The 26,620-nt window shown below is 35.3% G+C and overlaps 1 protein-coding gene and 2 long non-coding RNA genes across 9 annotated transcripts in view; 1 reads left to right on the top strand and 2 right to left on the bottom strand.

The window, feature by feature from the left end:
- Positions 1–22,899, bottom strand: LOC125685477 (uncharacterized). Its single transcript, XR_007373439.1, has 3 exons — positions 22,544–22,899; positions 11,295–14,239; positions 1–2,434 (listed from the first exon to the last, which is right to left on the bottom strand). It is a non-coding gene; the product is annotated as an uncharacterized LOC125685477 (long non-coding RNA).
- Positions 4,494–26,620, bottom strand: part of LOC125685449 (nucleoporin NUP42-like) — a 30,597-nt gene continuing 8,470 nt past the window's right edge. For 3 of the 7 annotated variants that reach the window (XM_048928506.1, XM_048928505.1, XM_048928504.1), the window contains 6 exons: positions 8,793–9,814; positions 8,310–8,404; positions 7,918–7,994; positions 6,516–6,602; positions 5,983–6,067; positions 4,494–5,849 (listed from right to left, as the gene is read on the bottom strand). In XM_048928506.1, the coding sequence (XP_048784463.1) occupies positions 5,488–5,849; positions 5,983–6,067; positions 6,516–6,602; positions 7,918–7,994; positions 8,310–8,404; positions 8,793–9,490 (1,404 nt within the window). In that variant the 5' untranslated portion in view covers positions 9,491–9,814 and the 3' untranslated portion in view covers positions 4,494–5,487. Of the gene's footprint in view, positions 5,850–5,982; positions 6,068–6,515; positions 6,603–7,917; positions 7,995–8,309; positions 8,405–8,792; positions 9,815–16,233; positions 16,554–18,329; positions 18,650–21,454; positions 21,775–24,579; positions 24,900–26,620 lie in introns of those variants that run through there. The other 4 variants (XM_048928507.1, XM_048928509.1, XM_048928510.1 and 1 more) reach the window with 4 other exon arrangements.
- LOC125685481 (uncharacterized) overlaps positions 19,924–26,620 on the top strand; it is a 28,069-nt gene continuing 21,372 nt past the window's right edge. Inside the window, exon 1 of the long non-coding RNA XR_007373446.1 lies at positions 19,924–20,032. This is a non-coding gene — a long non-coding RNA (uncharacterized LOC125685481). The remainder of the gene's footprint in view (positions 20,033–26,620) is intronic.

Below are 26,620 nucleotides of genomic sequence, written 5' to 3'. Positions count from 1 at the left end.
AGTCACAGAACAACGTTTATTTATACATCATGGAAGCAATACAACAACATATCTCCATTTGTATATAATTAAGACAGATGTAAAAAACAAAATATATTTATTTCTAATTAATTAAGACAGATGTAAATAAATAACATATTTATTTCTATTTCATTGAAACGTGTAAATAAATAATATAACATATCTATTTCTATTTCATTGGGGCGTACAACTTCAGAATTAACTTCAACCCTATGGAATTAAGAAGAACAAGGAACTTCACAATTACCTTAGATCCGATGAAATTAAAGGCATATACCTTCAGAATTAACTTTGACCCTACGTAATAAAGGCATATGCCTTCAGAATTAACTTAGATGCTGTGGAAATTAAGTCACATGCCTTCAGAATAAATATAGATTCTATGGTATTTACGCATATGCCTTCAGAATTAACTTATACCCTACGGAAATAAAGGCATGTGCTTTCAGAATTTAACTTTGATCCTATGGAAATAAGGCATATGCCTTCAGAATGAACTTAGATGCTATCGAATTAAGGCATATGCCATCAGAAATAACTTATACCCTACATAATTAAGGCATATGCCTTCACAATTAACGTAGATCCTATGGATTAAGGCATATGCCTTCACAATTAACTTAGACCTATGGAATTAAGGCATATGCCATCAGAATTAACTTAGACCCTACATAATTAAGGCATATGCATTCACAATTAACTTAGATGCTATGGAATTAAGGCATATGCCTTCAGAATGAACTTCGATCCTATGGAATTAAGGCATATGCCTTCAGAATTAACGTATACCCTATATAATTAAGGAATATGCCTTCAGAATTAACTCAGATAGTATAGAATTGAAGGCATATGCCTTCACAATTTACTTAGACCTATGGAATTAAGGCATATACCTTCACAATTACCTTAGATGCTATGGAATTAAGGCACATGCCTTCAGAATTAGCTTAGATTCTATATAATTAAGACATATGCCTTCAGAATTAACTTACATGCTATGGAATTAAGACATATGCCTTCAGAATTAACTTAGACCCTACATAATTAAGGTATATGCCTTCACAATCAACTTAGATGCTATGGAATTAAGGCATATGCCTTCAGAATTAAGTTGGATTCGACATAATTAAGGCATATGGCTTCAGTATTAACTTAGATGCTCTGGAATTAATGCAAATGCCTTCAGACGTAACTTACAACTTATGTAATTAAGGCATATGCCTTCAGAATTAACTTAGATCCCATGGAATTAAGGCATATAACTTCACAATTAATTTAGATACTACATAATTCAGGCATATGCAGTCAGAATTAACTCAGATCCTATGGAATTAAAGGCATATGCCATCACAATTATCTTAGATGCTATGAAAATAAGGCATATGCCTTCAGAATTAACTTAGATACCACATAATTAAGGCATATGCCTTCACAATTATCTTCGATCCTATGCAATTAATTGCATATGACTTCAGAATTAACTTAGATCCTTTGTAATTAAAGCCATATACCTTCATAATTAAATTAGAGCCTACGGAAGTAAGGCATATGCCTTCAGAATTAACTTAGGTGCTATGCAATTAGTGGCATGTGCCTTCAGAATTAACTGAGATCGTATGGAATTAAGGCATAAATCTTCAGAATTAACTTCAACCCTATGCAATTAAGGCGTATGCTTTTATAATTAATTCAGATCCTATGCAATTAAGGCATAAGCCTTCAGAATTAACTTCACCCCTATGGAATTAAGGCTTATGCATTCAGAATTAACTGAGATCCTATTTAATTAAAAGCATATGCCTTCAGAATTAAATTAGATCCTACATAATTAAGGCATATGCCTTCACAATTAAATTAGACACTACATAATTAAGGCATATGCCTTCACAATTACCTTAGACCCTACATAATTATAATACATATTACATAATACATATAATATAATACATTACATTACATTACATATAATACATACATAATTACATATACATAATAAGTATACGCATTTACAATTAACTTAGATGCTATGGAATTAAGGGATATACTTCATAATTAACATAGAACCTATATAATTAAGGCAGATACCTTCAGAAATAACTTAGATGCTATGGAATTAAGGCATATGCCGTCAGAGTTAACTTAGATTCTACATAATTAAGGCATATGCTTGCATAATTAACTTAGATCCTATGGAATTAAGGCATATGCCTTCAGAATTAACTCAGACCCTACATAATTAAGGCATACGCCTTCAGAATTAACTGAGATCCTATGGAATTAATGCAAATGCCTTCAGACTTAACTTACAACATACGTAATTAAGGCATATGCCTTGAGAATTAACTTAGATCTTATGGAATTAAGGGATATGCCATCAGAATTAACTTAGACCCTACATAATTAAGGCCTATACCTTCAGAATAAAGTTTAATAACATGGAATTACGGCATATAACTTCAAAATTAACTTAGATACTACATAATTCAGTAATATGCCTTCAAAATTAACTGAGATCCAATGGAACTAAGGCATATGCCTTCAGAATTGACTCAGATAGTATAGAATTAAAGGCATATGCGTTCACAATTACCTTAGACCTATGGAATTAAGGCATATGCCATCAGAATTAACTTAGACCCTACATAATTAAGGCATATGCCTTCAGAATAAAGTTTAAATCCATGGTATTAAGGCATACACCTTCAGAATTAACTTAGATACTACATAATTCAGGCATATGCCTTCAGAATTAACTCAGATCCTATGGAATTAAAGGCATATGCCTTCACAATTAACTTAGATGCTATGAAAATAAGGCATATGCCTTCAGAATTAACTTAGATTCTACATAATTAAGGCATATGCCTTCAGAGTTAACTTAGATGCAATGGAATTAAGGCACATTCGCTGAGAATGAACTTAGATCCTTTGTAATTAAAGCCATATACCTTCATAATTAAATTAGAGCCTATGGTATTAAGGCATATGCCTTCAGAATTAACTTAGACCCTACGGAAATAAAGGCATGTGCTTTCAGAATTTAACTTTGATCCTATCGAATTAAGGCATATGCCATCAGAAATAACTTATACCCTACATAATTAAGGCATATGCCTTCACAATTAACTTAGACCTATGGAATTAAGGCATATGCCATCAGAATTAGCTTAGACCCTACATAATTAAGGCATATGCATTCACAATTAACTTAGATGCTATGGAATTAAGGCATATGCCTTCAGAATTAATTTAGGCCCACAAAATTAAGGCACATACCATCAGAATTAACTTAGACCCTACATAATTAAGGTATATGCCTTCACAATTAATTTAGATGCTATGGAATTAAGGCATATGCCTTCAGAATTAACATAGAGCCTATATAATTAACGCAGATACCTTGAGAATTAACTTCGATGCAATGGAATTAAGGAATATGCCTTCAGAATTAACTTAGATCCTATATAATTAAGGCCTATACCTTCGGAATAAAGTTTAATCCCATGGAATTAAGGCATATAACTTCACAATTAATTTAGATACTATATAATACAGGCATATGCATTCAGAATTAACTTAGATTCTATATAATTCAGGCATATGCCTTCAGAATTAACTTAGACCTATGCAATTAAGGCATATGCCATCGGAATTAACTTAGACCCTACATAATTATGGCATATGCCTTCACAATCAACTTAGATGCTATGGAATTAAGGCATATGCCTTCAGAATTAACATAGAACCTATATAATTAGGGCAAATACCTTGAGAATTAACTTAGATGCAATGATATTAAGGCATATGCCTTCAGAATTAAGTTGGATTCTACATAATTAAGGCATATTCCTTCAGAATTAACTTAGATCCCATGGAATTAAGGCATATACCTTCACAATTAACTTAGATACTATATAATTCAGGCATATGCAGTCAGAATTAACTCAGATCCTATGGAATTAAAGGCATATGCCTTCACAATTAACTTAGATGCTATGAAAATAAGGCATATGCCTTCAGAATTAACTTAGATACCACATAATTAAGGCATATGCCTTCGCAATTTTCTTCGATCCTAGGCAATTAATGGCATATGACTTCAGAATTAACTTAAATGCAACATAATTAAGGCATATTCCCTCAGAATTAACTTAGATCCAATGCAATTAAGGCGTATGCCTTCGTAATTAACTTAGATCCCACATAAAATAGGCTTATGCCTTCAGAATTAACTTAGATCCTATGGAATGAAAGGCATATGCCTTCAGAATTAACTCAGATCCTATAGATTGAAGGCATATGCCTTCAGAATTAACTTAGACCCTCCGTAATCAAGGTATATTCGTTAAGAATTAACTGAGAACCTATATAATTAAGGCATATGTCTTCAGAATTAAATTAGATCCTATGGATGAAGGCATATGCCTTCACAATTAACTTAGATGCTATGGAATTAAGCCATATACCTTCAGAATTAACTTAGACCCTGCATAATTAAAGCATATGCCTTCAGAATTAAGTTAGATCCAATGGAATTAAGGAATATGCCTTCAGAATGACATTTTATCCTATATAATTAAGGCATATGCCTTCACAATTAACTGAGATCCTACGGAATTAAACGCATTTACCTTCAGATTTAAATAACATCCTATGGATTATGCCATATGCCTTCACAATTAACTTAGATGCTATGAAAATAAGGCATATGCCTTCAGAATTAACTTAGATCCTATGCAATTAATGGCATATGACTTCAGAATTAACTTAGATCCTACATAATTAAGGCATATGCCTTCAGAATTAACTTAGATCCTACATAATTAAGGCATATGCCTTCAGTATTAACTTACGCTATACATAATTAAGGCATATGCCTTCAGAATTAACTTACAACCTATGCAATAAAGGCATGTGCCTTCAGAGTTAACTTAGATCCTATGTAATTAAAGTCATATACCTTCAGAATTAACTTAGACCTTACATAATTAAGGCATATTCCTTCAGAATTAACTTAAACCTTACATAATTAAGGCATATGCCTTCAGAATTAACTGAGATCCTATGGAATTAAGGCATATACATTCAGAATTACCTTAGATTCTATGGACTTAAGGCATTTGCCTTCAGAGTTAACTTGGATCCCATGGAATTAAGGCATATGCCTTCTGAATTAACTTAAACCCTACATAATTAAGGCATATGCCTTCAGAATTAACTTAGATCCTATATAATTAAAGGCATATACCTTCAGAATTTAGAACTTAAATGCTATGGAATTAAGTCATAAAACTTCAGAATTAAGTTAGGTATTATGGAATTAGGGCACAGAACTTCAGAATTGACTTAGATCCTATGGAATTATGGCACAGTGCTTCTAGATAGACTTAGATGCTATGGAATTAAGGCTCATAACTTCAGAATTAACTCCAATCCTTGTCGTATAAAGGTCCGCTGGTCATGGCCTCAGGGATCTTTCCTTGCCTGATCTTCTTGGCCCTTAGCTGCTCCAGCTCTCCGGCCCTCAGTTCCCTCCTCGGTGCGCAGAGCTGCCTGCTCTGATGCCGTGGGGATGCAGAGGCGCGGACGCGGCGCTGTGTCCAGAGGCACCGGCTGTCGGTGCGGCCGAAGCGCTGCTTGCTCCCGGCTGAGAAGTCTCTGCAGCTGCCTTGGGAGCAGCGACAGCAAGCGGAGCGGTGCGGGCAGGGTTTGCAGCAGCCGAGCTCCCAGCGCCCGGAAGCCCCACAGTCCACGGCCAGCGGCCGCTCCAGGAGCTTGAAGGGAGGCTGCGGATGGAACTGAAGGACTGCTGCTGTTGGCTGCAGAGCCTGCAGGGAGGAAATGGATGGGAAGGCTCAGAATGCGTGCACCTGCCATACCGAAACACTGCTGCGTTTCAGTGCTGCAGAAGAACGCTTATCAACGCCAGTTTAATCGCTGGTTCCTTATGCAGAAACTTACTTGGGAACCCAGGGCTTGGGGCTTGCTGTCCTCCCAATCCAAGAAACAGGAATGGTTCAGTGTCCGCTTCCTCTCTCCAAAGGAGCTGAAAAAGTTCCAAATACATCCATGAAAACTACATTCCTGCACAGGCAGGCATCTTTCAATCCACGCTTAAAGCAAAAACCCACCTGTGCCGACCAACTGAACGTAACTGAGAAACTGAACCAAAGCAATGGCAGCTTTCAACAAAACGCTCTCAGGCTGCTGTCTGCAGACAGCCTAGAAGCAGGAATCTGACGGGCAACAAGTAATTGCCATCACTCAAACCCCTGGAGCTCTCATTCTCCTCTGCCTTGTTCTCCTTTGTTCCATGGCTCTATCTGTGTCGCTGCTTTGGCTCAGTCTGCTCTCTGAGCACGGAACTATCATCTGTGCTGAAGTCTGAACCCTGAGCTCTGCCTAAATGGGAATCCTAAGAAAAACCTTCACTCGAGATTGAAGAGAAAAGCAACATCAGGAACAGAAGTATTTCACCTTTCCTTAACGCTTACCATCGATGCTGTTCTCCAGGCGTTTAAAACCTTCAGCTCCTGCAGCCTGGTTCTCCACTGCTGCACATACTGATGGACAGCGTTTATCTAAACGTGGGAGGACACAAACATGCTTTTGTTAAGCATGGCTTTTGGTTCGTTCTTATTTGGGTCTTTCCCCTTTCCCCTTCTTTCTTTCCCCTTCTTTCTTTCTTTCCCTTTCTTCTTTCTCCTTCTTTCTCTCCCTTTCTTTCTTTCCCCTTCTTTCCTTCCCCTTCTTTCCCCTTCTTTGTCTCCTCTTCTTTGTCTCCTCTTCTTTCTTTCCCCTTCTTTCTTTCTTTCTTTCTTTCTTTCTTTCTTTCTTTCTTTCTTTCTTTCTTTCTTTCTTTCTTTCTTTCTTTCTTTCTTTCTTTCTTTCTTTCTTTCTTTCTTTCTTTCTTTCTTTCTTTCTTTCTTTCTTTCTTTCTTTCTTTCTTTCTTTCTTCTCTCTCTCTCTCTCTCTCTCTCTCTCTCTCTCTCTCTCTCTCTTCTCTCTTTCTCTCTTTCTCTCTTTCTCTCTTCTCTCTCTTTCTCTCTTTCTTTCTTTCTTTCTTTCTTTCTTTCTTTCTTTCTTTCTTTCTTTCTTCTTTCTTTCTTTCTTTCTTTCTTTCTTTCTTTCTTTCTTTCTTTCTTTCTTTCTTTCTTTCTTTCTTTCTTTCCCCTTCTTTCTTTCCCCTTCTTTCTTTCCCCTTCTTTCCCCTTCTTTCTTTCCCTTTCTTTCTTTCACTTTCTTTCTTTTCCCTTCCTTCCTTCCCCTTCTTTCTCCTTCTTTCTCTCCCTTTCATTCTTTCCCCTTCTTTCATTCCCCTTCTTTCCCCTTCTTTCTTTCCCCTTCTTTCTTTCCCCTTGTTTCTTTCCCCTTCTTTCTTTCCCCTTCTTTCTTTCCCCTTCTTTCCTTCCCCTTCTTTCCCCTTCTTTCCCCTTTTTCTTTAAAAGGGGGAACAAGAGTGATCTGAGCAACTGCAAGGAAATTTCAGACATGACAATTCAGGTCTTGCCCCACTTTACGAGCAGAAACTCCTGCTTTGGATAATACGTTTTGTACCTGCATCACTGGTGAGGCCTGTGCCTCAGTTATCAGGAAGAGGCAAGCAGAATCATAGACCTGTTTGAATCTGGAGGGACCTTTAAAGCCATCCGACCCAACTCCCCTGCAGTGAACAGGGACACCTATGGCCACACCAGGTTGCTCAGTGATGGCAAAGCCTTCAGGCCAGCAGCTCCTGCTGTTTTCTACTCGCTGCACAGAACAGTGAAGGTATGAGGGCGTTCTTACGTTCCCCTCGAGTTGGGCATTCGCTGAGTCAAGAGCGGCCACCTGAAGCACAGGAACCACTGCTACCCTGAACGCGTCACAGAAAGCTCAGTTGTTCCAAATACTTACGTAGAGTCCTGTGCCCTTCTTGGCACTGCAGATGTAATACCCCAGGTGCAGCTCCTCAGGGGAGATCTCTGGAAAGTCTGCAGGGAGGCAAACAATCAGCATGCTCCAAAGGGAATGCAACACAAACACAAAATTGCCCTCTGGAGTTACACAAGAAACTGCCCTTGCTGCACCGCCTGCCACCAGTCAGCTCGACTTGGAGACACAGAAAGGACTCCTGGGGCAACTTCAGGGGTGCAAACACACCAAGGAAATACCGTAATCCAGTGCCCCTACCTGTTGCATCGCATGGCACGTCCTCACCTTGCAGTGCTTCCATTGAGGCACAGCAGTGTGGACAAGGATAGAGATGCAGCCTGAACAGTAGCAGCACTCCTAAAAACGGGACTGACCTGAAACATTAGGCTTGCCCTTCTCAGGACAGTAGCATGAAAACATCCACTGTCCAGAAGATTCCCAGGTCACCATGTCTTCTGCTACCCACTCCCTAGAAAACACAACATGACAGCAAAAGAAGAAATTACACAGTCAGAAGCCAAAGGGCAAAAAGCAAAGTCAAACTCAAATAGCCAAAGCCGCGCCAATGAATTCCATAGGACGCTGCTCAGAGGGAACAGCTGAAGAGTGCTACAGCTATCTTGAAAGACACAGCAGTCGCTCTGCTGGACACACAGATGTCCGACAAAGCGTTTCGTCGCGAGTAAATCACATCAGGTCTGGAAGAGAAACAAAACCCCCGTGCTTCCTATGGTTCCCCCCCCCCACGTCCCACCTTCCATCCCCCGGAACGCATCCTCTCCATTATCCAGAGGAAGCCAGTAAGCACTTAAGCAGCTCGTTGCGAGCGCTTCCCAGGGGACAGGGCCGTCACTTACACAAGTCTCTGCTGTTCATCTCTGTAGTCACCAGCCGGGTTTGCACCGCTTAACGCAGAGCTCGCTTTCTGCAAGGACGCTGCGCCTTTCTTGCCTGCAGCTCCAACACCGGAGGCACCAGAGAGTCCTGCTCCATCGCGGCTGCCACCCGAGGAGCTCTTTGTGAGCGCAGGAGGCTGCACAACGGCTGCAGGAGCACCCCGTCCTCCTGCAGATCCTCCTTCGTGCTGCAGCGTGGCTGGCTGGAGAAGGTTTGTGTTTCTCCGGGCACGAACAACACGTCCTCCATCGCCTCCGGTGTGCTGGATCACGGCTGGCTGGTTAAGATCTGTGTCTACCAGGGTAGCATCACCCAATCCTTTCTCAGCTCCTTCCGTGTGCTGGATCACGGGTAGCTGGCTGACGTCTGTCTTTGTTAGAGTAGTGCCCCCCCATCCGGCTCCACTTCCTGTCGTGTTCTGGAGCACAGACGGCTGGCTGAGGCTTGTATTTTTTGGAGTAGAATGTCCCGATCTTCCTACTGCTCCAGCCTCGTGCAGCATCATGGGTGGCTGGCTAGGATTTGTGTCTGTCTGGTCAGGAGATTGAGATCCTCCTACAGCTTCTTCCTTATACAGGGACACAGCTGGGCGGATAGGATTTGCCTTCCTTGAGGTGGCAGCACCACATTCTTCTACAGCTCTTCCCACGTGCAGCATCACAGGTGGCTAGCTAAGCTTTGTGTATGTCGGAGGAGAATCTCCCAATCCTCCTACAGCTCTTCTTCTCGAACACGGCTCCGCTCTTGTTTTTTAACATGGCTGGCTGGAAAATGTGTGTATTTCTCGGGGTAGCAGCACCCTGACCTGCCACAGCTCCTTCTGTGAGCTGCACTATGCATAGCTGGCTGAGCAAGCTGGTTATCTGACCAATTTAGATCCTATGGAATTAAGGCATATGCCTGCAGAATAAACTTAGACGCTAAATAATTAAGGCACATGCCTTTAGAATTAACTTAGATAAAATGGAATTAAGGCATATGCCTTCAGAATTAAATTAGATCCTTTGGAAATAAAGGCATATGCCTTCAAAATTAACTTAGATGCTATGGAATTAAGGCATATGCCTTCAGAATGAACTTGGATTCTACATAATTAAGGCATATGCCTTCACAATAAATGTAGATGCTATGGAATTAAGGCCAATGCCTTCAGAATTAACTGAGATCCTATGGAATTAAGGCAAATGCATTCAGACTTTACTTACAACTTACGTAATTAAGGCATATGCCTTGAGAATTAAATAAGATCCCATGGAATTAAGGCATATGCCTTCAGAATTAACTTAGGTGCTATGCAATTAGTGGCAGATGCCTTCAGAATTAACTGAGATTGTATGGAAATAAGGCATAAATCTTCAGAATTAACTTCGAGCCTATGCAATAAAGGCGTATGCCTTTATAATTAATTCAGATCCTATACAATTTAGGCAAATGCCTTCAGAATTACATTAGACCCTACATAATTAAGGTATACGCATCTACAATTCACTTAGATGCTATGGAATTAAGAGATATACTTCATAATTAACATAGAACCTATATAATTAAGGCAGATACCTTCAGAATTAACTTAGATGCTATGGAATTAAGGCATATTCCTTCAGAATTAACTCAGATCCTACATAATTAAGGCATACGCCTTGAGAATTAACTGAGATCCTATGGAATTAATGCAAATGCCTTCAGACTTAACTTACAACATACGTAATTAAGGCATATGCCTTGAGAATTAACTTAGATCTTATGGAATTAAGGCATATGCCATCAGAATTAACTTAGACCCTACATAACTAAGGCCTATACCTTCAGAATAAAGTTTAATCCCATGGAATTAAGGCATATAACTTCACAATTAACTTAGATACTACATAATTCAGGCATATGTCTTCAGAATTAACTCAGATCCGATGGAATTAAAGGCATATGCCTTCACAATTAACTTAGATACTATGAAAATAAGGCATATGCCTTCAGAATTAACTTAGATTCTACATAATTAAGGAATATGCCTTCAGAATTAACTTAGATCCCATGGAATTAAGGCATATGCCTTGACAATTATCTTAGATCCATGGCAATTAATGGCATATGACTACAGAATTAACTTAGATGCTACAAAATTAAGGAATATGCCATCAGAATAAACTTAGATGCAATGGAATTAAGGCATATTCGCTGAGAATTAACTTAGATCCTTTGTAATTAAAGCCATATACCTTCATAATTAAATTAGAGCCTATGTAATTAAGGCATATTCCTTCAGAATTAACTCAGACCCTACATAATTAAGGCATACACCTTCAGAATTAACTGAGATCCTATTAAATTAAGGCAAATGCCTTCAGACTTAACTTACAACATACGTAATTAAGGAATATGCTTTGAGAATTAACTTAGATCTTATGGAATTAAGGGATATGCCATCAGAATTAACTTAGACCCTACATAACTAAGGCCTATACCTTCAGAATAAAGTTTAATCCCATGGAATTAAGGCATATAACTTCACAATTAACTTAGATACTACATAATTCAGGCATATGCCTTCAGAATTAACTCAGATTCTATGGAATTAAAGGCATATGTCTTCACAATTAACTTAGATGCTATGAAAATAAGGCATATGCCTTCAGAATTAACTTAGATCCCATGGAATTAAGGCATATGCCTTCACAATTATCTTAGATCCGTGGCAATTAATGGCATATGACTACAGAATTAACTTAGACACTACATAATTAAGGCATATGCCTTTAGAGTTAACTTAGATGCTATGGAATTAAGGCATATTCGCAGAAAATTAACTTAAATCCTTTGTAATTAAAGCCATATACCTTCAGAATTAAATTACAGCCTATGCAATTAAGGCATATGCCTTCAGAATTATCTTAGATCCTATTTAATTAAAAGCATATGACTTCAGAATTAAGTTAGATCCTACATAATTAAGGCATATGCCTTCAGAATTAACTTAAATGCAACATAATTAAGGGATATTCCCTCAGAATTAACTTAGATCCAATGCAATTAAGGCATACGCTTTCATAATTAACATATATCCCACATAAAATAGGCTAATGCCTTCTAAATTACCTTAGATCCTATGGAATTAAAGCCATATAGAATCAGAATTAACTTAGATAATATGGAATTACAGGCATATACCTTCAGAATTAAATTAGAGCCTATTGAATTAAGGCATATGTCTTCAGAATTAACTTAGATCCTATGCAATTAGTGGTTTATGCCTTCAGAATAAACATAGAACCTATATAATTAAGGCATACACCATCAGAATTAACTCCGATCCTATGGAATTAAACGCATTTACCTTCAGATTTAAACAACATCCTATGGATTAAGCCATATGCCTTCAGAATTAACTTAGATTCTACATAATTAAGGCATATGCCTTCAGAATTAACTTAGACCCTACATAATTAAGGTATTCGCATTTACAATTAACTTAGATGCTATGGAATTAAGGGATATACTGCATAATTAACATAGAACCTATATAATTAAGGCAGATACCTTCAGAAATAACTTAGATGCTATGGAATTAAGGCATATGCCTTCAGAGTTAACTTAGATTCTACATAATTAAGGCATATGCTTGCATAATTAACTTAGATCCTATGGAATTAAGGCATACGCCTTCAGAATTAACTTAGACCCTGCATAATTAAAGCATATGCCTTCAGAATTAAGTTAGATCTTATGGAATTAAGGCATATGCCTTCACAATTATCTTAGATCCATGGCAATTAATGGCATATGACTACAGAATTAACTTAGACGCTACATAATTAAGGCATATGCCTTCAGAGTTAACTTAGATGCTATGGAATTAAGGCATATTCGCTGAGAATTAACTTAGATCCTTTGTAATTAAGGCATATGCTTTCATAATTAACTTAGATCCCACATAAAATAGGCTTATGCCTTCAGAATTAACTTAGATCCTATGGAATGAAAGGCATATGCCTTCAGAATTAACTCAGATCCGATAGAATGAAGGTATATACCTTCAGAATTAACTTAGACCCTACATAGTCAAGTAATATGCCTTCAAAATGAACTTAGACCCTACATAATTAAGGCATATTCGTTAAGAATTAACTTAGAACCTATATAATTAAGTCATATGCCTTCACAATTAACTGAGACGCTATGGAATTAAGCCATATACCTTCAGAATTAACTGAGACCCCATGGAATTAAGGCATATGCCTTCACAATTAACTTAGACCCTGCATAATTAAAGCATATGCCTTCAGAATTAAGTTAGATCTAATGGAATTATGGCATATGACTTCAGAATTAACTTAAACCCTACATAATTAAGACATATGCCTTCACAATTAACTTAGATCCCATGGAATTAAGGCATAAGCCTTCAGAATTAACTCAGATCCTACGGAATTAAAGGCATATAGATTCAGAATTAACTTAGATAATATAAAATTACAGGCATATACCTTCAGAATTAAATTAGAGCCTATTGAATTAAGGCATATGTCTTCAGAATTAACTTAGATCCTATGCAATTAGTGGTTTATACCTTCAGAGTAAACATAGAACCTATATAATTAAGGCATACACCATCAGAATTAACTCCGATCCTATGGAATTAAACGCATTTACCTTCAGATTTAAATAACATCCTATGGATTAAGCCATATGCCTTCAGAATTAACTTAGACCATATATAATTAACGTATACGCATTTACAATTAACTTAGATGCTATGGAATTAAGGCATATTTGCTGAGAATTAACTTAGATGCTTTGTAATTAAAGCCATATACCTTCATACTTAAATTAGAGCCTACGGAAGTAAGGCATATGCCTTCAGAATTAACTTAGGTGCTATGCAATTAGTGGCATATGCCTTCAGAATTAACTGAGATTGTATGGAATTAAGGCATAAATCTTCTGAATTAACTTCAACCATATGCAATTAAGGCGTATGCCTTTATAATTAATTCAGATCCTATACAATTAAGGCATAAGCCTTCAGAATTAACTTACACCCTACATAATTAAGGCATAAGCCTTTAGAATTAACTTAGACTCTACATAATTAAGGCATATGCCTTCAGAATTATCTTAAATCCTATATAATTAAGGCATATGCCTTCAGAATTAACTTAGATCCAATGCAATTAAGGCATATGCTTTCATAATTAACTTAGATCCCACATAAAATAGGCTTATGCCTTCAGAATTAACTTAGATCCTATGGAATGAAAGGCATATGCCTTCAGAATTAACTCACATCCTATAGAATGAAGGTATATACCTTCAGAATTAACTTAGACCCTACATAGTCAAGTAATATGCCTTCAAAATGAACTTAGACCCTACATAATTAAGGCATATTCGTTAAGAATTAACTTAGAACCTATATGATTAAGTCATATACCTTCAGAATTAACTGAGACCCCATGGAATTAAGGCATATGCCTTCACAATTAACTTAGACCCTGCATAACTAAAGCATATGCCTTCAGAATTAAGTTAGATCTAATGGAATTAAGGCATATGACTTCAGAATGAACTTAAACCCTACATAATTAAGGCATATGCCTTCACAATTAACTTAGATCCCATGGAATTAAGGCATAAGCCTTCAGAATTAACTCAGATCCTACGGAATTAAAGGCATATAGATTCAGAATTAAATTAGAGCCTATTGAATTAAGGCATATGTCTTCAGAATTAACTTAGATCCTATGCAATTAGTGGTTTATACCTTCAGAATAAACATAGAACCTATATAATTAAGGCATACACCATCAGAATTAACTCCGATCCTATGGAATTAAACGCATTTACCTTCAGATTTAAACAACATCCTATGGATTAAGCCATATGCCTTCAGAATTAACTTAGATTCTACATAATTCAGGCATATGCCTTCAGAATTAACTTAGACCCTTCATAATTAAGGTATACGCATTTACAATTAACTTAGGTGCTATGGAATTAAGGGATATACTTCATAATTAACATAGAACCTATATAATTTAGGCAGATACCTTCAGAATTAACTTAGATGCTATGGAATTAAGGCATATTCGCTGAGAATTAACTTAGATCCTTTGTAATTAAAGCCATATACCTTCAGAATTAAATTAGAGCCTACGGAAGTAAGGCATATGCCTTCAGAATTAACTTAGGTGCTATGCAATTAGTGGCATGTGCCTTCAGAATTAACTGAGATTGTATGGAATTAAGGCATAAATCTTCAGAATTAACTTCAACCCTATGCAATTAAGGCGTATGCCTTTATAATTAATTCAGATCCTATACAATTAAGGCATAAGCCTTCAGAATTAACTTACACCCTACATAATTAAGGCATAAGCCTTTAGAATTAACTTCGACTCTACATAATTAAGGCATATGCCTTCAGAATTATCTTTAATCCTATGTAATTAAGGCATATGCCTTCAGAATTAACTTAAATGCAACTTAATTAAGGCATAGTCCCTCAGAATTAACTTAGATCCAATGCAATTAAGGCATATGCTTTCATAATTAACTTAGATCCCACATAAAATAGGCTTATGCCTTTATAATTAATTCAGATCCTATACAATTAAGGCATAAGCCTTCAGAATTAACTCACATCCTATAGAATGAAGGTATATACCTTCAGAATTAACTTAGACCCTACATAGTCAAGTAATATGCCTTCAAAATGAACTTAGACCCTACATAATTAAGGCATATTCGTTAAGAATTAACTTAGAGCCTATATGATTAAGTCATATGCCTTCACAATTAACGTATACCCTGCATAATTAAAGCATATGCCTTCAGAATTAAGTTAGATCTAATGGAATTAAGGCATATGACTTCAGAATTAACTTAAACCCTACATAATTAAGACATATGCCTTCACAATCAACTTAGATCCCATGGAATTAAGGCATAAGCCTTCAGAATTAACTCAGATCCTATGGAATTAAAGGCATATAGATTCAGAATTAACTTAGATAATATGGAACTACGGGCATATACCTTCAGAATTAAATTAGAGCCTATTGAATTAAGGCATATGTCTTCAGAATTAAATTAGATCCTATGCAATTAGTGGTTTATACCTTCAGAATAAACATAGAACCTATATAATTAAGGCATACACCATCAGAATTAACTCCGATCCTATGGAATTAAACGCATTTACCTTCAGATTTAAACAACATCCTATGGATTAAGCCATATGCCTTCAGAATTAACTTAGATTCTACATAATTCAGGCATATGCCTTCAGAATTAACTTAGACCCTACATTATTAAGGTATACGCATTTACAATTAACTTAGATGCTATGGAATTAAGGGATATACTTCATAATTAACATAGAACCTATATAATTTAGGCAGATACCTTCAGAATTAACTTAGATGCTATGGAATTAAGGCATATGCCTTCAGAATTAACACAGATTCTACATAATTAAGCATATGCTTGCATAATTAACTTAGATCCTATGGAATTAAGGCATATGCCTTCAGAATTAACTCAGACCCCACATAATTAAGGCATACGCCTTCAGAATTAACTGAGATCCTATGGAATTAATGCAAATGCCTTCAGACTTAACTTACAACATACGTAATTAAGGCATATGCCTTGAGAATTAACTTAGATCTTATGGAATTAAGGCATATGCCATCAGAATTAACTTAGACCCTACATAACTAAGGCCTATACCTTCAGAATAAAGTTTAATCCCATGGAATTAAGGCATATAACTTCACAATTAACTTAGATACTACATAATTCAGGCATATGCCTTCAGAACTAACTCAGACCCTATGGAATTAAAGGCATATGCCTTCACAATTAACTTAGATACTATGAAAATAAGGCATATGCCTCCAGAATTAACTTAGATTCTACATAATTCAGGCATATGCCTTCAGAATTAACTTAGATCCCATGGAATTAAGGCATATGCCTTCACAATTATCTTAGATCCGTGGCAATTAATGGCATATGACTACAGAATTAACTTAGACGCTACATAATTAAGGCATATGCCTTCAGAGTTAACTTAGATGCTATGGAATTAAGGCATATTCGCTGAGAATTAACTTAGATCCTTTGTAATTAAAGCCATATACCTTCATAATTAAATTAGAGCCTACGGATGTAAGGCATATGCCTTCAGAATTAACTTAAATGCAACTTAATTAAGGCATAGTCCCTCAGAATTAACTTAGATCCAATGCAATTAAGGCATATGCTTTCATAATTAACTTAGATCCCACATAAAATAGGCTTATGCCTTCAGAATTAACTTAGATCCTATGGAATGAAAGGCATATGCCTTCAGAATTAACTCAGATCCGATAGAATGAAGGTATATACCTTCAGAATTAACTTAGACCCTACATAGTCAAGTAATATGCCTTCTCAATGAACTTAGACCCTACATAATTAAGGCATAAGCCTTTAGAATTAACTTCGACTCTACATAATTAAGGCATATGCCTTCAGAATTATCTTTAATCCTATGTAATTAAGGCATATGCCTTCAGAATTAACTTAAATGCAACTTAATTAAGGCATAGTCCCTCAGAATTAACTTAGATCCAATGCAATTAAGGCATATGCTTTCATAATTAACTTAGATCCCACATAAAATAGGCTTATGCCTTTATAATTAATTCAGATCCTATACAATTAAGGCATAAGCCTTCAGAATTAACTCACATCCTATAGAATGAAGGTATATACCTTCAGAATTAACTTAGACCCTACATAGTCAAGTAATATGCCTTCAAAATGAACTTAGACCCTACATAATTAAGGCATATTCGTTAAGAATTAACTTAGAACCTATATGATTAAGTCATATGCCTTCACAATTAACGTATACCCTGCATAATTAAAGCATATGCCTTCAGAATTAAGTTAGATCTAATGGAATTAAGGCATATGACTTCAGAATTAACTTAAACCCTACATAATTAAGACATATGCCTTCACAATCAACTTAGATCCCATGGAATTAAGGCATAAGCCTTCAGAATTAACTCAGATCCTATGGAATTAAAGGCATATAGATTCAGAATTAACTTAGATAATATGGAACTACGGGCATATACCTTCAGAATTAAATTAGAGCCTATTGAATTAAGGCATATGTCTTCAGAATTAAATTAGATCCTATGCAATTAGTGGTTTATACCTTCAGAATAAACATAGAACCTATATAATTAAGGCATACACCATCAGAATTAACTCCGATCCTATGGAATTAAACGCATTTACCTTCAGATTTAAACAACATCCTATGGATTAAGCCATATGCCTTCAGAATTAACTTAGATTCTACATAATTCAGGCATATGCCTTCAGAATTAACTTAGACCCTACATAATTAAGGTATACGCATTTACAATTAACTTAGGTGCTATGGAATTAAGGGATATACTTCATAATTAACATAGAACCTATATAATTTAGGCAGATACCTTCAGAATTAACTTAGATGCTATGGAATTAAGGCATATGCCTTCAGAATTAACACAGATTCTACATAATTAAGCATATGCTTGCATAATTAACTTAGATCCTATGGAATTAAGGCATATGCCTTCAGAATTAACTCAGACCCCACATAATTAAGGCATACGCCTTCAGAATTAACTGAGATCCTATGGAATTAATGCAAATGCCTTCAGACTTAACTTACAACATACGTAATTAAGGCATATGCCTTGAGAATTAACTTAGATCTTATGGAATTAAGGCATATGCCATCAGAATTAACTTAGACCCTACATAACTAAGGCCTATACCTTCAGAATAAAGTTTAATCCCATGGAATTAAGGCATATAACTTCACAATTAACTTAGATACTACATAATTCAGGCATATGCCTTCAGAACTAACTCAGACCCTATGGAATTAAAGGCATATGCCTTCACAATTAACTTAGATACTATGAAAATAAGGCATATGCCTCCAGAATTAACTTAGATTCTACATAATTCAGGCATATGCCTTCAGAATTAACTTAGATCCCATGGAATTAAGGCATATGCCTTCACAATTATCTTAGATCCGTGGCAATTAATGGCATATGACTACAGAATTAACTTAGACGCTACATAATTAAGGCATATGCCTTCAGAGTTAACTTAGATGCTATGGAATTAAGGCATATTCGCTGAGAATTAACTTAGATCCTTTGTAATTAAAGCCATATACCTTCATAATTAAATTAGAGCCTACGGATGTAAGGCATATGCCTTCAGAATTAACTTAAATGCAACTTAATTAAGGCATAGTCCCTCAGAATTAACTTAGATCCAATGCAATTAAGGCATATGCTTTCATAATTAACTTAGATCCCACATAAAATAGGCTTATGCCTTCAGAATTAACTTAGATCCTATGGAATGAAAGGCATATGCCTTCAGAATTAACTCAGATCCGATAGAATGAAGGTATATACCTTCAGAATTAACTTAGACCCTACATAGTCAAGTAATATGCCTTCTCAATGAACTTAGACCCTACATAATTAAGGCATATTCGTTAAGAATTAACTTAGAACCTATATAATTAAGTCATATGCCTTCACAATTAACTGAGACGCTATGGAATTAAGCCATATACCTTCAGAATTAACTGAGACCCCATGGAATTAAGGCATATGCCTTCACAATTAACTTAGACCCTGCATAACTAAAGCATATGCCTTCAGAATTAAGTTAGATCTAATGGAATTATGGCATATGACTTCAGAATTAACTTAAACCCTACATAATTAAGGCATATGCCTTCACAATTAACTTAGATCCCATGGAATTAAGGCATAAGCCTTCAGAATTAACTCAGATCCTACGGAATTAAAGGCATATAGATTCAGAATTAAATTAGAGCCTATTGAATTAAGGCATATGTCTTCAGAATTAACTTAGATCCTATGCAATTAGTGGTTTATACCTTCAGAATAAACATAGAACCTATATAATTAAGGCATACACCATCAGAATTAACTCCGATCCTATGGAATTAAACGCATTTACCTTCAGATTTAAACAACATCCTATGGATTAAGCCATATGCCTTCAGAATTAACTTAGATTCTACATAATTAAGGCATATGCCTTCAGAATTAACTTAGACCCTACATAATTAAGGTATACGCATTTACAATTAACTTAGGTGCTATGGAATTAAGGGATATACTTCATAATTAACATAGAACCTATATAATTTAGGCAGATACCTTCAGAATTAACTTAGATGCTATGGAATTAAGGCATATTCGCTGAGAATTAACTTAGATCCTTTGTAATTAAAGCCATATACCTTCATAATTAAATTAGAGCCTACGGAAGTAAGGCATATGCCTTCAGAATTAACTTAGGTGCTATGCAATTAGTGGCATGTGCCTTCAGAATTAACTGAGATTGTATGGAATTAAGGCATAAATCTTCAGAATTAACTTCAACCCTATGCAATTAAGGCGTATGCCTTTATAATTAATTCAGATCCTATACAATTAAGGCATAAGCCTTCAGAATTAACTTACACCCTACATAATTAAGGCATAAGCCTTTAGAATTAACTTCGACTCTACATAATTAAGGCATATGCCTTCAGAATTATCTTTAATCCTATGTAATTAAGGCATATGCCTTCAGAATTAACTTAAATGCAACTTAATTAAGGCATAGTCCCTCAGAATTAACTTAGATCCAATGCAATTAAGGCATATGCTTTCATAATTAACTTAGATCCCACATAAAATAGGCTTATGCCTTCTTAATTAACTTAGATCCTATGGAATGAAAGGCATATGCCTTCAGAATTAACTCACATCCTATAGAATGAAGGTATATACCTTCAGAATTAACTTAGACCCTACATAGTCAAGTAATATGCCTTCAAAATGAACTTAGACCCTACATAATTAAGGCATATTCGTTAAGAATTAACTTAGAACCTATATGATTATGTCATATGCCTTCACAATTAACGTATACCCTGCATAATTAAAGCATATGCCTTCAGAATTAAGTTAGATCTAATGGAATTAAGGCATATGACTTCAGAATTAACATAAACCCTACATAATTAAGACATATGCCTTCACAATCAACTTAGATCCCATGGAATTAAGGCATAAGCCTTCAGAATTAACTCAGATCCTATGGAATTAAAGGCATATAGATTCAGAATTAACTTAGATAATATGGAACTACGGGCATATACCTTCAGAATTAAATTAGAGCCTATTGAATTAAGGCATATGTCTTCAGAATTAAATTAGATCCTATGCAATTAGTGGTTTATACCTTCAGAATAAACATAGAACCTATATAATTAAGGCATACACCATCAGAATTAACTCCGATCCTATGGAATTAAACGCATTTACCTTCAGATTTAAACAACATCCTATGGATTAAGCCATATGCCTTCAGAATTAACTTAGATTCTACATAATTCAGGCATATGCCTTCAGAATTAACTTAGACCCTACATAATTAAGGTATACGCATTTACAATTAACTTAGGTGCTATGGAATTAAGGGATATACTTCATAATTAACATAGAACCTATATAATTTAGGCAGATACCTTCAGAATTAACTTAGATGCTATGGAATTAAGGCATATGCCTTCAGAATTAACACAGATTCTACATAATTAAGCATATGCTTGCATAATTAACTTAGATCCTATGGAATTAAGGCATATGCCTTCAGAATTAACTCAGACCCCACATAATTAAGGCATACGCCTTCAGAATTAACTGAGATCCTATGGAATTAATGCAAATGCCTTCAGACTTAACTTACAACATACGTAATTAAGGCATATGCCTTGAGAATTAACTTAGATCTTATGGAATTAAGGCATATGCCATCAGAATTAACTTAGACCCTACATAACTAAGGCCTATACCTTCAGAATAAAGTTTAATCCCATGGAATTAAGGCATATAACTTCACAATTAACTTAGATACTACATAATTCAGGCATATGCCTTCAGAACTAACTCAGACCCTATGGAATTAAAGGCATATGCCTTCACAATTAACTTAGATACTATGAAAATAAGGCATATGCCTCCAGAATTAACTTAGATTCTACATAATTCAGGCATATGCCTTCAGAATTAACTTAGATCCCATGGAATTAAGGCATATGCCTTCACAATTATCTTAGATCCGTGGCAATTAATGGCATATGACTACAGAATTAACTTAGACGCTACATAATTAAGGCATATGCCTTCAGAGTTAACTTAGATGCTATGGAATTAAGGCATATTCGCTGAGAATTAACTTAGATCCTTTGTAATTAAAGCCATATACCTTCATAATTAAATTAGAGCCTACGGATGTAAGGCATATGCCTTCAGAATTAACTTAAATGCAACTTAATTAAGGCATAGTCCCTCAGAATTAACTTAGATCCAATGCAATTAAGGCATATGCTTTCATAATTAACTTAGATCCCACATAAAATAGGCTTATGCCTTCAGAATTAACTTAGATCCTATGGAATGAAAGGCATATGCCTTCAGAATTAACTCAGATCCGATAGAATGAAGGTATATACCTTCAGAATTAACTTAGACCCTACATAGTCAAGTAATATGCCTTCTCAATGAACTTAGACCCTACATAATTAAGGCATATTCGTTAAGAATTAACTTAGAACCTATATAATTAAGTCATATGCCTTCACAATTAACTGAGACGCTATGGAATTAAGCCATATACCTTCAGAATTAACTGAGACCCCATGGAATTAAGGCATATGCCTTCACAATTAACTTAGACCCTGCATAACTAAAGCATATGCCTTCAGAATTAAGTTAGATCTAATGGAATTATGGCATATGACTTCAGAATTAACTTAAACCCTACATAATTAAGGCATATGCCTTCACAATTAACTTAGATCCCATGGAATTAAGGCATAAGCCTTCAGAATTAACTCAGATCCTACGGAATTAAAGGCATATAGATTCAGAATTAAATTAGAGCCTATTGAATTAAGGCATATGTCTTCAGAATTAAATTAGATCCTATGCAATTAGTGGTTTATACCTTCAGAATAAACATAGAACCTATATAATTAAGGCATACACCATCAGAATTAACTCCGATCCTATGGAATTAAACGCATTTACCTTCAGATTTAAACAACATCCTATGGATTAAGCCATATGCCTTCAGAATTAACTTAGATTCTACATAATTAAGGCATATGCCTTCAGAATTAACTTAGACCCTACATAATTAAGGTATACGCATTTACAATTAACTTAGGTGCTATGGAATTAAGGGATATACTTCATAATTAACATAGAACCTATATAATTTAGGCAGATACCTTCAGAATTAACTTAGATGCTATGGAATTAAGGCATATTCGCTGAGAATTAACTTAGATCCTTTGTAATTAAAGCCATATACCTTCATAATTAAATTAGAGCCTACGGAAGTAAGGCATATGCCTTCAGAATTAACTTAGGTGCTATGCAATTAGTGGCATGTGCCTTCAGAATTAACTGAGATTGTATGGAATTAAGGCATAAATCTTCAGAATTAACTTCAACCCTATGCAATTAAGGCGTATGCCTTTATAATTAATTCAGATCCTATACAATTAAGGCATAAGCCTTCAGAATTAACTTACACCCTACATAATTAAGGCATAAGCCTTTAGAATTAACTTCGACTCTACATAATTAAGGCATATGCCTTCAGAATTATCTTTAATCCTATGTAATTAAGGCATATGCCTTCAGAATTAACTTAAATGCAACTTAATTAAGGCATAGTCCCTCAGAATTAACTTAGATCCAATGCAATTAAGGCATATGCTTTCATAATTAACTTAGATCCCACATAAAATAGGCTTATGCCTTCTTAATTAACTTAGATCCTATGGAATGAAAGGCATATGCCTTCAGAATTAACTCACATCCTATAGAATGAAGGTATATACCTTCAGAATTAACTTAGACCCTACATAGTCAAGTAATATGCCTTCAAAATGAACTTAGACCCTACATAATTAAGGCATATTCGTTAAGAATTAACTTAGAACCTATATGATTATGTCATATGCCTTCACAATTAACGTATACCCTGCATAATTAAAGCATATGCCTTCAGAATTAAGTTAGATCTAATGGAATTAAGGCATATGACTTCAGAATTAACATAAACCCTACATAATTAAGACATATGCCTTCACAATCAACTTAGATCCCATGGAATTAAGGCATAAGCCTTCAGAATTAACTCAGATCCTATGGAATTAAAGGCATATAGATTCAGAATTAACTTAGATAATATGGAACTACGGGCATATACCTTCAGAATTAAATTAGAGCCTATTGAATTAAGGCATATGTCTTCAGAATTAAATTAGATCCTATGCAATTAGTGGTTTATACCTTCAGAATAAACATAGAACCTATATAATTAAGGCATACACCATCAGAATTAACTCCGATCCTATGGAATTAAACGCATTTACCTTCAGATTTAAATAACATCCTATGCATTAAGCCATATGCCTTCAGAATTAACTTAGATTCTACATAATTCAGGCATATGCCTTCAGAATTAACTTAGACCCTACATAATTAAGGTATACGCATTTACAATTAACTTAGATGCTATGGAATTAAGGGATATACTTCATAATTAACATAGAACCTATATAATTTAGGCAGATACCTTCAGAATTAACTTAGATGCTATGGAATTAAGGCATATGCCTTCAGAATTAACATAGATTCTACATAATTAAGCATATGCTTGCATAATTAACTTAGATCCTATGGAATTAAGGCATATGCCTTCAGAATTAACTCAGACCCCACATAATTAAGGCATACGCCTTCAGAATTAACTGAGATCCTATGGAATTAATGCAAATGCCTTCAGACTTAACTTACAACATACGTAATTAAGGCATATGCCTTGAGAATTAACTTAGATCTTATGGAATTAAGGCATATGCCATCAGAATTAACTTAGACCCTACATAACTAAGGCCTATACCTTCAGAATAAAGTTTAATCCCATGGAATTAAGGCATATAACTTCACAATTAACTTAGATACTACATAATTCAGGCATATGCCTTCAGAACTAACTCAGACCCTATGGAATTAAAGGCATATGCCTTCACAATTAACTTAGATACTATGAAAATAAGGCATATGCCTCCAGAATTAACTTAGATTCTACATAATTCAGGCATATGCCTTCAGAATTAACTTAGATCCCATGGAATTAAGGCATATGCCTTCACAATTATCTTAGATCCGTGGCAATTAATAGCATATGGCTACAGAATTAACTTAGACGCTACATAATTAAGGCATATGCCTTCAGAGTTAACTTAGATGCTATGGAATTAAGGCATATTCGCTGAGAATTAACTTAGATCCTTTGTAATTAAAGCCATATACCTTCATAATTAAATTAGAGCCTACGGATGTAAGGCATATGCCTTCAGAATTAACTTAAATGCAACTTAATTAAGGCATAGTCCCTCAGAATTAACTTAGATCCAATGCAATTAAGGCATATGCTTTCATAATTAACTTAGATCCCACATAAAATAGGCTTATGCCTTCTTAATTAACTTAGATCCTATGGAATGAAAGGCATATGCCTTCAGAATTAACTCAGATCCGATAGAATGAAGGTATATACCTTCAGAATTAACTTAGACCCTACATAGTCAAGTAATATGCCTTCAAAATGAACTTAGACCCTACATAATTAAGGCATATTCGTTAAGAATTAACTTAGAACCTATATAATTAAGTCATATGCCTTCACAATTAACTGAGACGCTATGGAATTAAGCCATATACCTTCAGAATTAACTGAGACCCCATGGAATTAAGGCATATGCCTTCACAATTAACTTAGACCCTGCATAACTAAAGCATATGCCTTCAGAATTAAGTTAGATCTAATGGAATTATGGCATATGACTTCAGAATTAACTTAAACCCTACATAATTAAGGCATATGCCTTCACAATTAACTTAGATCCCATGGAATTAAGGCATAAGCCTTCAGAATTAACTCAGATCCTACGGAATTAAAGGCATATAGATTCAGAATTAAATTAGAGCCTATTGAATTAAGGCATATGTCTTCAGAATTAACTTAGATCCTATGCAATTAGTGGTTTATACCTTCAGAATAAACATAGAACCTATATAATTAAGGCATACACCATCAGAATTAACTCCGATCCTATGGAATTAAACGCATTTACCTTCAGATTTAAACAACATCCTATGGATTAAGCCATATGCCTTCAGAATTAACTTAGACCCTACATAATTAAGGTATACGCATTTACAATTAACTTAGGTGCTATGGAATTAAGGGATATACTTCATAATTAACATAGAACCTATATAATTTAGGCAGATACCTTCAGAATTAACTTAGATGCTATGGAATTAAGGCATATTCGCTGAGAATTAACTTAGATCCTTTGTAATTAAAGCCATATACCTTCAGAATTAAATTAGAGCCTACGGAAGTAAGGCATATGCCTTCAGAATTAACTTAGGTGCTATGCAATTAGTGGCTTGTGCCTTCAGAATTAACTGAGATTGTATGGAATTAAGGCATAAATCTTCAGAATTAACTTCAACCCTATGCAATTAAGGCGTATGCCTTTATAATTAATTCAGATCCTATACAATTAAGGCATAAGCCTTTAGAATTAACTTCGACTCTACAT

Source organism: Lagopus muta, chromosome 28, assembly GCF_023343835.1.
Source record: "Lagopus muta isolate bLagMut1 chromosome 28, bLagMut1 primary, whole genome shotgun sequence".
NCBI lineage: Eukaryota > Metazoa > Chordata > Aves > Galliformes > Phasianidae > Lagopus > Lagopus muta.
Note: the sequence above shows the minus strand (reverse complement) of the source record. Positions and strands in the feature narration are given on the sequence as shown.